The following is a 13,557-nucleotide window of genomic DNA, read 5'->3' as shown; positions in this document are numbered from 1 at the left end:
CAGAACCTCCCTTGGAATCAGCTTATGCTGCACGGTACATGTACGGAGTATGTTAGATGCCGAATCGCGAGGAAGCGGAAGCGGCAGCGGCAGCGGCCCTTCGAGCCTCTCGCCGGCTGAGCTTTGCGGAGGGACGCAGGAGAAAGAAAGGATCCTTTCATCACACAGCCAAACAGGGCTCGAGGCCTGGGCGAGCAAGCCACCCCAGTTCCCTGCCCTGTCTTGCCCTGTCTTACCCTGTCTTTTCTGTTACGAGCGAGGGCTAATTTACCAAGCCGACGGCAATAGTTGACAATGGCCAGGCTAGGCTATTCTGACACTTGGAGCTAAGTTGATCGAGAAAAGCGAAGCGATAGCCACCGGTTCTCCCGAGAGTGTGGCCAGAAAAGAAAGTCACCGTTGGCGTGAGACTGCACTCAGGGGAATCCTTTCTTCTTTCTGCTTCGTATAGGAAGCTTCCTGACCTTACCAAGAGAGATCCGAGGGCAAAACGGTGGATTGGGGGGCTGGTTGTTTGACTGTCGGGCGATCTTGAAATTCTGGCCCGTATCGGTTACGAACGCCATGCCCAGACGACAGCGGATTCAGGACGCTAACTGGCGGACATGGATCTCCGGCCCATAATAGCGATGTATATGTGAGAATTGTATTGGTATCAACCATACAGGAATGGCTAACAGAACGCCCTCCCACACATACCCGTGCTGATAGCGTGGGGACCCATCTCTGCTTGAGCTAACGCAGTCAAGTAAATATTGTCAGGGATGTGCCTTTGACAAAAGTGCTTCAGAATGGACGCTCGACCTGCAGCTAAACCGCATGGAGGATTTGTTCTCCAGTCGAGATGGAGACGAGTTATCCCCCTTTCCGCTCTGATCCCCGGCAGGAGAAGATGCCATTGGGCAGCACCAGCTTGACTGAGTTCACTACTGATTCCGTCATTCTGGGGAGCGAGTTGGAAAGTTCCAGTTCTTCGCAGCTTGTTTTGACTCTCCATGGCAAGTTCGTTACTCCAGAGACAGGCCTTCATCAGCCCAAGGCTTTTTTCCTGGGCTCCTGGAAAGGACTCAACGGGATACCAACCGCCGATCGAGTGTATTAGTTATCCAGATCGTGGCCCAGCTGAAGAGCGCAGTGGCCAAATCAATACTACTCTGTCCATCTTTCAACAGACATGGAAGAGCGCAACCGTCTGAGTCTCGGCCCTCATGCGCTTCGTAATAGCCCAGTGGTGGGCCAGTCCGCCTATGATAGAAGCACAAGTCGATGGTGAATACGGAGAAAGCTTTACTCCGTCATTATCATCGCCCAGGGGGCAAGACAAGCAAAGAGGCCGTGAGCCGCCCCTCGTCCAATGCACTAGGGGGAAGAACGAGAAGCAAAAGGAAGAATCCCTGAAGCCGCCAAGCAGCGTCGGATCTCTAGAAAATTAGAAAACATGTTGAGAGCTAAACGGCTCGGGTTGTCCAGTCTCCTGACGCCCTCGTCTGTGGCTTGCTTGCAACTCGCATAGTGTGAGAGGGGCTTGTACTCTGGGTTTTTCGGGATGGAAGCGCCAGCGAGCTTGGCCACGGTGAAACATATCATGGGGGCAAGGGTTCGAGAGACGTTCATGGACTGAGCTTCGGTGTTTAAACCTGTGCAGAGCAACTATAACTACTCTGCCAGAGAGGCATAAACTGTAGCCGGTCATTGAGAAAAGGGTGCTGAGTCTGCCCCCTGAACCAGCTACCTTGCATATTGAGATCGCAACAGGGCGCCCAAATATGCAACCAGCAGGGTCGCCTGTACCTATACACAAATCATAAATCGGTTGCGACGATAATATCCTACCCTGGTCCCCTTCAAGGGAAGAAACAGAAGCTGGCCGGGGAGCCCTACATGCAGTTCCCGAAATCCACACCACGTCTACTTTTCTCTCCGTCCTTTTCGTCTACTCTGGTCCCTTTTTGAGATCTTCCTTTTCACTCCCGGAAGCCGCTCGCAGAACCGGATTTGTTCTACCAGCGGATAGTCAATCAGTCATTCTACTCACTGCGACGGAAACCACGCAGAGACTGAGGAACTCGTCACCATGGCGCTGGGACAATCAGAGGAAAAGATCGTTTCTCAGGTCCAGCACCATCCGGTCAACAACAACAACTATGACGGAGAAGCAGCCGCACGGCCAGATCAGGATGCTGCCGACATGGCAAAGCTGGGTGTAGCGCAAGAAACAAAGGTCTGTATGCTTCAAGTATTGTAATTGTTGGATATCTGAGGAAGCTGGCTTGGCCTGGAAAAGGGAGGCTAACCACCTTACGTTGCGCAACAGAGACGATTCGGTTTAGTGACAATATTGGGATTCACAACATGTATCATGGGGACATGGGAATCGGGTCTTCCGTATGTTGTTGTTGGTGTCATAACTAACGCGGAGGGAAGCGATCAAAGAAGTGCTAATGTATTTGCCTTTAGATTTTTCCTCACTGCGTACATCAATGGAGGACCGGTTACCATGGTCTACGGCTTCATCCTGGCCTTCTTCGGATCGCTGGCAACATGCGCCTCTCTGGCTGAGATGGCTTCGATGTAAGTGTTTGTCTTTACGGCTCTATTGATATAGTTCACCTTGCCAGGCCGTGTTACTAAGTTTTGAAACAAAAGGTACCCTATCTCCGGTGGACAGTATTACTGGGCATCGCTTCTTGCACCCCCAGGAAAGGTCAAATTTCTCAGCTTCTTGACTGGTGAGCACCCCGTCTGGGCTACACTGACTGTATCGGGTTCGTAGCTAAATCTATCTAGGCTGGCTTTCTGTGCTTGGGTGGCAGTCTGCCTCTACCACCGGTACATACCTCGGTGGTACCATTATTCAGGGGGTCGTCAAACTCAACTACCCCGAATACACACCAGAGAGATGGCAGGCTACCCTTATGCTGTATGCGGTCCTCATTCTCTCCCTATCCGTCAACGTTTCTCTCGTAAAGTGGTTACCTGGGGTTGAAGGAGTCATCCTGATCATTCACGTCGTTGGATTTTTCGCCATCATGATACCCCTGGTCCACCTTGCTCCTATCAGCTCCGCCAAGTTTGTCTTCACAGAATTCATAAACATCTCCGGCTACAGCAATAGTGGCCTATCCTGGCTTATTGGCCAGTCGGCCAGCGCCGTCTTGTTCATTGGATACGACGGCGCATGTCATATGGGTAACTAATTTATCCTCCCTCCTTTCATGCAACAGCCTTGCATATGCTAACAACCTGATAGCGGAGGAAGTGCAAAATGCACGCATCAACGTCCCCAGGGCCATGTTCTTTACCATGTTCATCAACGGCGCTATGGGACTCGCGATGTACCTTGTCATTCTGTTCTGTATTGGAGACATAGACAGGGTCGTCAACACCGAAACTAAGGTCCCCTTCATCGAGCTATTCCGAAACTCCACCCAGTCAAACACAGCCGCCACAGTTCTAACCTCTCTGTTAATTACAACTTACATTGTTGCAAACTTCAACTTCATGGCCTCCGCATCAAGGCAGGCCTGGGCTTTTGCCCGTGATGGTGGCCTGCCATTCTCCCATATTCTGCGAAAGGTACTTAAACAACACACGACGAAATTTAAATTTTGATATTCAAGAAGCCCTGCTAACTATCAACTACTGCGATAGATCGACCGCAAACGATCTATCCCTCTTTACTCAATTGCTCTCACTGGAGTACTCAATGCCCTCCTTGGATTGATTAGCATCGGATCGAATGTTGCATTCTCTGCCGTTGTCTCTCTGGTCGTTTCTGGATACATGTCCTCCTACGTTATCGTCATCTGCGTCATGATCCATAGGCGACTGACTCATGTCCCAATCGAGTTTGGCCCATGGAATCTTGGCCGGTATGGTCTACCGATTAACATCATCGCCGTCATATATACCACTGTAACGGTCATATTTGCTTTCTTCCCCCCATCTGTTCCTGTCAATGCCGAGAATATGAACTACTCTGGCCCTGTTTATGGCCTGGTCGTCGCCTTCGGAATTGTGTACTATATCGTTCGTGGCCATAAAACTTATGTAGGCCCAAAACTACCCCGAAACGGTCTGTAGGGGGTTGTCACTACCAGTTGTTCGTTTTTAATGACCGATTTTAATGACTACTATGTGAAAAGCTATTGAACTGTTTCCATCTTTGATGCAATACGGCGGCTGTTTTAAAGTGTATAGATATGACTAGGTCATTAGCAATCAAGTCTAATATTTACCTACCTTTACTACAAACAAACAAAATTTCACCGGTACATATATATGTGAAAGTGCGTCAGCGCTGTAGATACTGTGGTTGAGCTATAATGAAATTATATACAGAATGTCTATTAAAAGACAGTTGTTAAAAGATGAAAGAGTCGATTGTAAATAAACGCATAATAAACAGTAAACTTGCAAAACATATAAAGGAGTAAGCCTATGGATGAACTTAGCGAACATCTCTACGAAGACCTGACGTTCTTTAAGCGATGATGGTAGGTATAGGCTCCCCCTGGCCCTTCACATCACCTTTCTTAACAAAATCAGCTCGAGATGGCAGAGGCGTGGGAATAGAGTCATCGTCAGAGAGCGAGGGAGAGTCTCCGAGCCCGGGAGTAAGTACTGGGCTTCCCATTGACGACGGTGAGGAGCTGGCGGTCTCTTTCCTCGGTATAGAGCCAGTGGGCCCAACTTTGGCAGAATGAGCCCCTGCTGGGGAGACGAGCTCGAGCTCTCGGGAGTATCCTCCTGGATGGGCGACATGTTTTCTAACGCAGTCTTCACTAGGTCGGCAATTGAGCCGCCTCCAAGTATCTTGAGGGTAGGGATGTCAACTTCCAGTTCCTTGAGGAACCAAGAGCGAATGTCAACTGCGACAAGTGAGTCAACACCCTGGTCAACAAGGGCAATGGAGTCTTCCAGTTTCTGTTCTTCCGTCATCCGTAGCATACGTTTTAAGTGAGCCAAGAATGCATCCCGAGTAATTGTGTAGGCGTCTTGCTCAGATTTGGCGGTCTGTAGTTGAACTCGGACACGTACCCCAGCCTTGACAGCCTGAATCTCTGAGCCAGTCTCTTCACGGAGGATGAAGTGGTTGAACTTGACATCTCGTCTATGGGCTTCTTGGACGAAGAAGTCATTTGGCAGGTAGTTCACTCCCATGGCAACCTGGGCCTTCACTTGAGACGCTTGGCCCGGGCGGCCGGATACTACAGCCTCAGCGAATAGAATGTGTAGGTCCTCCTCGCTGATATTGATATACCCAACTGACTGGAAGTAGTCAAAGTCGAAGTTGATCGAATTTGCCGCATATCCTACTCCAAGGACCGCCGGGATGCTCATGGCGGATGCAGCAACTCCACGGTTGCGTCTCTTATAGACAAGGGAAGCCATATATTCATTAGCTGCGGAATAGTTGCTTTGGCCACTCCAACCAATGACGGATGCAATACTAGAGGCCACAATAAAGAAGTCAAGCGTTTTGTCATCATGGAACTCCTCGTCCAACAGCTGAGTGCCCAGAACCTTGGGATTGATAACACGCGTATACTGTTCATAAGACATCTTTGAAAACAGTTCATCATCCAGGATCATAGCACCGTTCATAACACCCGCAATGGGGGGCAGGGTATCCTTGATAGCCGTGTGAACACAATGAAGGGATTCGCGAGACGTTATGTCGAGAGACATGGCTTTAACAACTGCTCCATATCTCTTCTTCATGTCTTCTATGAACGCTGGGTTCACCTTCGGCGTGCGGCTAGTAAGGACAATATTCCGTGCTCCGTGGGCAATCATCCAGCCAGAAAGAGACTGACCGAGCTCTCCTGCCATGCCGACGAAGAGATAGGTACGGTTGGCTCGGAATAGCATACCAGAGTCAATAGGTTGGACCTTGGCCGTAAGGGACGTACTGGTAGTCCATTCCACTACGGTCAGAGGCTTTCCAAGACTTTCGATCGAAGATATAGACTCTAGAGAGATACAAGGACCATTGTCGGATGTAACCTTGGTGTCATCTAGCGCACTCTGTAGAATCTGGGATAGATCTAGCAATGGTTCAACGTTGGGTCCTCCAGTGATTTCATGGCTTAGAAGAGCATCTTCGTTCATTTGAAGGCAGGCAGCTGGTAAACACGGAATAATGGAATCTCTGACAGCATCAGACGAATTTCCTCGCAAGAAATGGATGAAAACGGCCGTAGATTCCGGAATAATGGATTTGATAACATGTCGAGGGAAGTTTGGATGAAGGAATAGTGAGTTGCCGTTCGAATTCTGTCGTAGTTTAGCGGTAGTGAATACAGACTTGACACCTTTAGCACTGGCCTTCCTGTGTATAGCGGACTCTAACGCGGAGTCTGCCTCATTCACAAGTAGGATAGCTCCTTCAGGAGTGAACGAAAGGATCCGCTCAGCCACAATGCTTGACGCTATAGAGATTAAGGTATTTGTATCAAGAATTTCGGGAATAGGAATACAACAGCGGTCTGGAATATTGGCTGGAGATTCTGGTGAACTTGAGAGTGCCAAAATCGTTTCGTTTGAATTGACATCGACACCCATGCACAGTCTGAAGAACCCTGCTGCTCCTACGGCAACTGTCTGAAGGAGAGAGTGAGTGATTCTCAAGGTGCGATATTTGGCCTCAGGGATGTTTGGTAGCCTTAATGGAGACACTTTGTGAAGCTCCAAAGCCCGCTCTTGACCATGGCCGCTTCCTACCAGTTCCAGAGTATCCGTCATGGGATTGACTTCGGTGAAGACCTCCCTATGTTGTGAGTTATAGCGCATATTTTTCTCAGAATCCGGCAGCAGCCTTGTAACCATCTGCTTTCCATTTTCTATGAACACCTCTGGCTCATCGGTCCACAGCAAGGTATCGTCATCAATACCCCAGCTCTGAAGTACGCGTTGTCTTAACAGTGTTTCGGCCAGAGTAGCCGCAGTTTCTGGTTCAATACCTCCGTTTGCGGACTTGGAATCAAGGTCGAATAATTGTAAACTCAAGTCAGGATTCTCATTCTTGATTGTGCGAGCAAAACCCATCATCATATAGCTATAGGGGGTATCTTCACGGGATCCACAGGTTACCCAGATCACAGTTCCAGCCGTTGCACATGTCTTGAGCGCCTTAAACTTATCCGCAGTCAGGCCATCAAGATACGGCTGGTCAAGGTCTGTGAGGGAAAGAATTGACACTGCCCCAGAAACAGACACTGATTTAGCCATATCCGAGCAAGCAAAGTCTTCCACGGTATTGAAGAACTCCTTAACAGGGAAACGGTGGGATAGGACGCCAGATACTTGATTTCCAAGCTCTTTCACCCGGTCCATAGTCCCTCCAATAATGGCAAGAGCGTCAGTTCGTACGCCGACAGGATGTTTCTGGACAGCAAGTGGGTTTCGGAGAAGTGTCACTTGATCATTGATAGCCTGGCCAACAAATACACTAATAGGGAGGGAAGAGTCGATATTAGGCGTGACCGTATCAATTCCAGAAAACCCTGTCTTCTTCAAGACTGAATCCCACTGGTCAAGGGTAAGCAACGGTCCCCATGGGCGGCCTGTCTCAGCACCAATCCACCATCCGGGGAGAGTTCCAACAGTCATACCGCTGAACAGGAGGTCAGTAGAAGTGAGTTCACCCACTACTATGAATCCACCAGGCTTGAGCAGACGACGTATGTTTGACATTGAAGCCTCCATATCAGCAGACACATGAAGCACATTCACAGCCACAATTAGATCGTACGAGCCTTCGATGAAGCCTTGCTCTGCAGGGCCCTTCTCCATGTCGAATACCTTAAAGGTCATACGGCCGCTTTCCTTGGCAAATCTTTCTTCTGCTGCCATAAAGAATCCACTGGAGATATCCGTAAAAGTATAAGAGGAGTAAGCACCGTTGAGGTTACGGAGTACCGAGGATGTAGTTGCACCTGTACCAGCTCCAATTTCAAAAATATTGAGGCCAGGGTATCTATGAGAGATTTGAGACACAACCCGAGCGAGCCAACGGCTTGTTGGCCCAGCGCATATGGCATTCTCCTCGTAAAAAGCCCGGAGAAGGCCATCTTGATTCATGTGTTCAAGCATAGAGTTTCCAGCGCGAATTACGGGTATCAGATTGTCCCCTACCACTTCAACAAAGCGAATATCCTTTCGACCCTCGTACCGGGCCAAAATCTTGCCAATGTCTTCACGAGAATCTTCGTTGCATTCTGGACCAACCTTCGGAGTTTCGCCTCGACTAACCATTCCAACCATCCGGTCGCACCACTGGAGGTATTTTTGGAAATGAGGGAGTAAACCATCCCGTTCCCCTAGAGGAATGGATATAGAGGCATGGCGTGCAAACCAGTAGGAAACACGATCAATGTCTTTATACATCTGGACTTCAAATTCAGTCACTGTTTCGCCCTCAGCGGCCAGTTGTCCATCCGGTGAGGCAAGTTTATATTGGAAATGAGAAAATATTGGAAGATCGTTCTTCGGAGTGGCAGGAGAGAACGGAACTAGTGTTGCACCTTCGAACTGCACAATAGTGTGAGATCTATCTTCAGTGTTTAAGTAGATGTCTCCAATAATCTGGGAGCGCTGTTTGCTTCGAATGAACGTTTCGTATTTCATGGCTCCCTGCTTGCCACCGGCACCTAGCATTGTGAAGTATGGGTTTATCGTCACGGCGGAGATCGAAACCGGAACATGCAATGACCATAGTTGGGTATCACCAGGATATGACCAAGCCGCAAAAACAGTCTGGAGGGCAGAATCAAGCATACCAGGATGAAGGACCAGCTTATCATCCCATTCAGAGCCAGATTGGTCAGAGAGTGTACCGATACTATAACCAGACTTTCGTTGGATATCGGACACGCCTGTAAATGGATGGGAGTAACCATATCCAACTGTGGAAAGATTTGCATAGAAACGATCGTCTGGAACAGTAACCAGGTTGAAAGCCTTCGCCTTAACTAGAGGTAGGGTATTAGGTTTAGCAGAAGATAGTTGGCCAGAAACTTTGCCTTTGGCATTCAACAGGATATTACCGCCGTCAGCCACTGAGTAGCAAGCCCATTCAGCTGTAATACTAGTCGTTAAGATATCGATTGAAGACATGCTGAAAATAATTTCGACACTGGAATCATCATCATTGAACGCGATTGCTCGAGGGATGCCAATATCAGTCAGTTTTATCATGCCGACGGTGTTATCAGCCCCATTATCAAAGATGATGCCCTTGATAGCTTCGACTGCCATGCTCACATATCCAGTGGCAGGAAAAACAGTCTGCCCTTGCAGCCTATGGCCCTTGAGCCAAGGCATGTCATTAGGGCGCAGGAAATTCCTCCATTGAAACTCTCCGGGTGTAGTGGCCTCAGAACATGGAGCTCCCAGAACTGGGTTAGGGAGATGTATAGCCCGCCTGTTTTTAAAATGGTTGGCCAGGCGGCTATTCGTCCAATAATTGCGTTGGTGTTCAAATGGGTATGAAGGCAGGTCTTTCAAGCTTTTCCTACTTTGGATGCCAGAGAGCAGAGTTTCAACTTCAGAAAATCGAACACCGCCAGAGCCAAGTCGAGTCCAGACAAAGCCAAGGGCATCGCTGACCTGCGTCACGTCTTCAAGTCCACGGGAGAGTAACCCACTATATGGGACATTGCCAATAGTGGCTGTTGCGGGTCCTTTTAGAGCAGGGTGTGGGCCAACCTCGATAGCAAGATCGAATTCACCAACATTTTTTAGCGCTTTCGAAAGCGCATCAGCAAATAGTACGGCATTGCACATATTGTCAACCCAGTACTGGTTAGTTAATCTGTCACTAGTCATTGGCTCGCCTTCATAGACACTTGAGAACCAAGTAGTGGGTGAAGTCTTTTGCGGTGTGGCTGGCTGGATAGAGCATCCCTCCAGTGACGATAAGTAAGGGCCAGAACACGATGCCATATGAGCACTATGATATGCGGTGTCAACCTTAAGCTTCCTGGCGAAGATGCCTCGAGATTTGAAGATCTCCTCGGCTTCAGTGACAGCGTCCTCATCACCACTCAAGGTCACGCTGGAGGCTGAATTCACCGCGGCAACTTGAAGCCTTCCGACGAACCTTTCTTCGGAGCAGAAGGCGCGGGCATCCTCCGCTGAAGCGCCAACTGCCATCATGGCTCCACGAGGGGCATGTTTATTTGGGCTAGATGCTAGCCGAGCGTGTACACCGCGGAAGTAGGCAACACGTATGGCGTCTTGTGCAGATATAAAGCCGGCTGCATAGGCAGCACCAATCTCGCCAGATGAGTGGCCAACCACAGCACGGAAATAGATGCCTGCCGCTCGGAGAATATCGACGAGGATTATCTGAACAGCCGTGCACAGGGGCTGGGAGAGAGCAGCCTCAGCTATACGTGAAGTGTCTTTCCCAGCAAGAAGTTGATCTTTGAGTGTCCAGGAAGGTCGATCTCCTGGGGATACAAGACTCTGAAGAGCAGCGTCTAGTTCAGATATACGGGATGCCGCAAATGGGGAGAGTTCAATGAGTTGAGCACCCATTCGTGGCCATTGAGCACCTTGTCCAGTAAAAATGCCAATTATCTTTGGGTCAGAAACAATCCCAAATCTGGTTCCAAGTTCTTCTTTATCCGACTGGGGGTGGACAATCTCATTTAGTGACGTAATGGCATCTTGAACGGTCATTGCAGAAATGGCTTTTCGGTATGATAGGGTAGACCTCCTATGTTGTAGAGTATAGGCGAGATCGGAAAGTTCCGTTTCTGGGTTTCCCGTGAGATAATCAAGGTGTTGGGATAACATTTCCCGCAGTGCCGCCTCCGACGCAGCGGAGAAAGTCAGAGGTGTAAAAACGGGGGCTATAGCCTTTTTTTCCGGGATATACTGCTCCAAAATACAATGGGCGTTTGTGCCTCCAAAGCCAAAACTGTCAAGGGTGATTATTAGTATAACAGCGTAACTACCTTCGGATTTGGAGGTTCACCTACCTATTCACACTCGCCCTTTTCACCTGCCCTTCCTTGACAGGCCATGGGGTCGGAGCAGTGGGGATCGCCAGGTGCTTAAAGAACGGAGCCACTTTAGCACTTAGATTTGCAAAGTGTAGATTCGGAGGAACAATGCCATATTTCAGCGCCAAAGATGTGCTGATCACACTGGCCAGGCCAGCTGTGCCCTCAGTGTGGCCGATGACAGTTTTAATAGACCCGACAAGCAGCTTGTCTGCCATCTTGTCAGCAGGGGACCCAGCGGGAAAAAGCGCATTCGAAATAGCTTCCGCTTCTTGCGGATCGCCGGCCTGAGTACCCGTGCCATGAGCATGGAAGAATTGCGGTCTATCCTCTAGGTTGTTCGCTGGATCTAGCCCTGCCCTGGCATAACACTCACGGATAAGATTTGTCTGTGCGATGTTGCTGGGCATAGTCAGACCAGTAGTTTTACCGTCCTGATTCACGGCGGTTTCCCGGATTACGCATTCAATTGGGTCGTTATCCGCTATGGCTTGGGAGAGTGTTTTTAGCACAACTGCAGCAACACCTTCGCCTCGCGCATATCCATCTGCGGAAGCGTCCCACATAGCGCAACGCCCGGTAGGCGAAAGCATCCCAAGGTTACTCTCGGAAATGTACATTGCTAAAAGGAAAATCAGTCAGAATTTTCTAGCATTAAGTGAGAGGTGTAAGGGCATACCTGGGCTTAGTATGAGATTTGTGCCGGCAGCAACTGCGACCTTAGACTTGCCACTTCGTAGAGCCTGGACGCCGAGATCCAGGGCAACCAAGCTACTAGAGCATGCTGTATCAATGGTCATGCTGGGACCATGCCAGTCAAAGAAATAAGATACACGATTTGCTACAATGCCTCTCTCGAGACCTGTAGCGGTATATCTCGGCAGCGTCTCCCAGTCCCTAGTCAACATGGTGCTCCAGTCATCGGACATTAGGCCGACATAAACAGCGGTATCAGAGCCTCGCAATCTCTCCATCGGCTGCCCAGCAGCACAAAGTCCATCATAGACGACTTCCATTAGCACACGTTGCTGGGGGTCCATGGCATCCACCTCACTAGGCTGGATATTGAAGAATCCAGCATCGAATTTGGCAACATTGCTCTTATTTGTGTCCTCCAGCCAGTAGGATTTAGTAGCGTTCGTGGTACCGTGGTGTGTGCCAACCGGGTGGTAGAAGGCGTCTATATCAAAGCGAGAAGCAGGCGGTTTGCTGCTCAAATCACGGGGGTTGTGGATAACGGACCACAATTTCGAGGGCGTATCGGCGCCTCCTGGAAACCGAAATCCAGATCCGATGATAGCAATAGGTTCAAGCATTGTGTCGATGCACGAGCAGAACAGAGTAGGCTCTGATAAGATCTAGGTTCCCCGAATGTCGGTTTGTTGGTATTAAATTTGGCTTCTAGGTGGGGACTCTTGAATAAGACGGGTCAAAAACGTTTCTTCAGTGCCACAGTAAGCCGAGTTGAATAGTTGAATGATGAATTCAGGTTCAGATGGGAGAGGATAAGGCGGGCCAGAACAGTGCGAGGAGATGAATCCTGCCAGAGTTGTTCTAATAAGGCACTGAGAGTAAAGTGTTTGCCTTTGAAGCTATTGGACTTGAGGATGTGAATCAAAATGCCATTCAAGCTGCCTTTTGGATATTTTCATGGTATATAAATAATTATATGCAGAAAGGCTTTTGCCTTTGAAAGGTCCCGGAAGCTGAAGTCTTGCTGCTATGGTTCGGAAGTAGCATATCGGGTTCAGGAGAGGCGACGACATTGTACGTACCGAATAGGCACAAGTGATGGTAGATTGGCCGGAATGCTTGCAGGGTTGGTATTCGGAGAAGTGTATCACGTATAATAAGCTGAGTACAAAACATTTCAATAGACACCGGATACTATATGACCGAAAGGGGAGTCGGAGAAGGAATGATGGAACATTCGGAGGTCAAGCCAGTAACCTAAAGAGTCGGTATCTTCGCCTTAAAGTTCGCTACACGAGCCCATGCATGGAAAAAAAAGGTAATCCAATTTGAACTGAATTGCGTCGAGAAACTCGGAATAACCGCCCGGGCATGAACATGGGTTAAAGTAAGGGGCCAGGCTCATGCATGAGTACTAGCACAGACAATATGACGAATCCATGCAGCCCGGAGTTGCGCTATATAAGTTCCACGTTTCTAGTGGGGACCAAGAATGCTGCAGCATACTGCAGGGGTTTAAGAAGTAATAACCGGCCACCGAATGGGATATTGAAGAGGTGCTCGATGTTGAGGAATTTCTTACGACTTTCTGCCGAATAAAAGTTGACTCTTAGGAGGAGCCTAGCACAGTGTTGCTCTAGTTAAGCTGCAGCTGAGATATGAGCCGTTATCTTACGAAGTTAACGCCCCCTTCGTTTGGCTAGTCCATAGATCCTTAACACAGCCGTGTGCAGCATTATAGTTGGTGTCTGTACAGAGACGGGTTAAGGGTATATTCCGGTGACCAAAGGCTGATGAGAGTGATGGCGAATGTTAGGCAGTGGTTAACCATAGCTTTGACCAACACCTA

At 49.0% G+C, this 13,557-nt stretch overlaps 2 protein-coding genes across 2 annotated transcripts; one reads left to right on the top strand and one right to left on the bottom strand.

The window, feature by feature from the left end:
* Positions 1 to 2,074: 2,074 nt before the first annotated feature.
* On the top strand, positions 2,075 to 4,083 carry MGYG_08717 (hypothetical protein; the record flags this gene model as incomplete). The annotated part of the gene is made up of 7 exons (XM_003169121.1): positions 2,075 to 2,221; positions 2,315 to 2,385; positions 2,458 to 2,571; positions 2,647 to 2,729; positions 2,788 to 3,189; positions 3,251 to 3,576; positions 3,652 to 4,083. 7 exons carry the CDS (start codon positions 2,075 to 2,077, stop codon positions 4,081 to 4,083), a joined length of 1,575 nt encoding a protein of 524 aa, XP_003169169.1.
* Positions 4,084 to 4,521: 438 nt separating this feature from the next.
* MGYG_08716 (hypothetical protein) lies at positions 4,522 to 12,331 on the bottom strand (the record flags this gene model as incomplete). The annotated part of the gene is made up of 3 exons (XM_003169120.1): positions 4,522 to 10,930; positions 10,992 to 11,637; positions 11,695 to 12,331. The coding sequence occupies 3 exons, from the start codon at positions 12,329 to 12,331 to the stop codon at positions 4,522 to 4,524; spliced, it is 7,692 nt and encodes a 2,563-aa protein (XP_003169168.1).
* Between the last annotated feature and the right edge of the window lie 1,226 nt (positions 12,332 to 13,557).

The sequence above is a fragment of the Nannizzia gypsea genome, genomic scaffold, assembly GCF_000150975.2.
Source record: "Nannizzia gypsea CBS 118893 supercont1.10 genomic scaffold, whole genome shotgun sequence".
Lineage (NCBI taxonomy): Eukaryota > Fungi > Ascomycota > Eurotiomycetes > Onygenales > Arthrodermataceae > Nannizzia > Nannizzia gypsea.
Note: the sequence above shows the minus strand (reverse complement) of the source record. Positions and strands in the feature narration are given on the sequence as shown.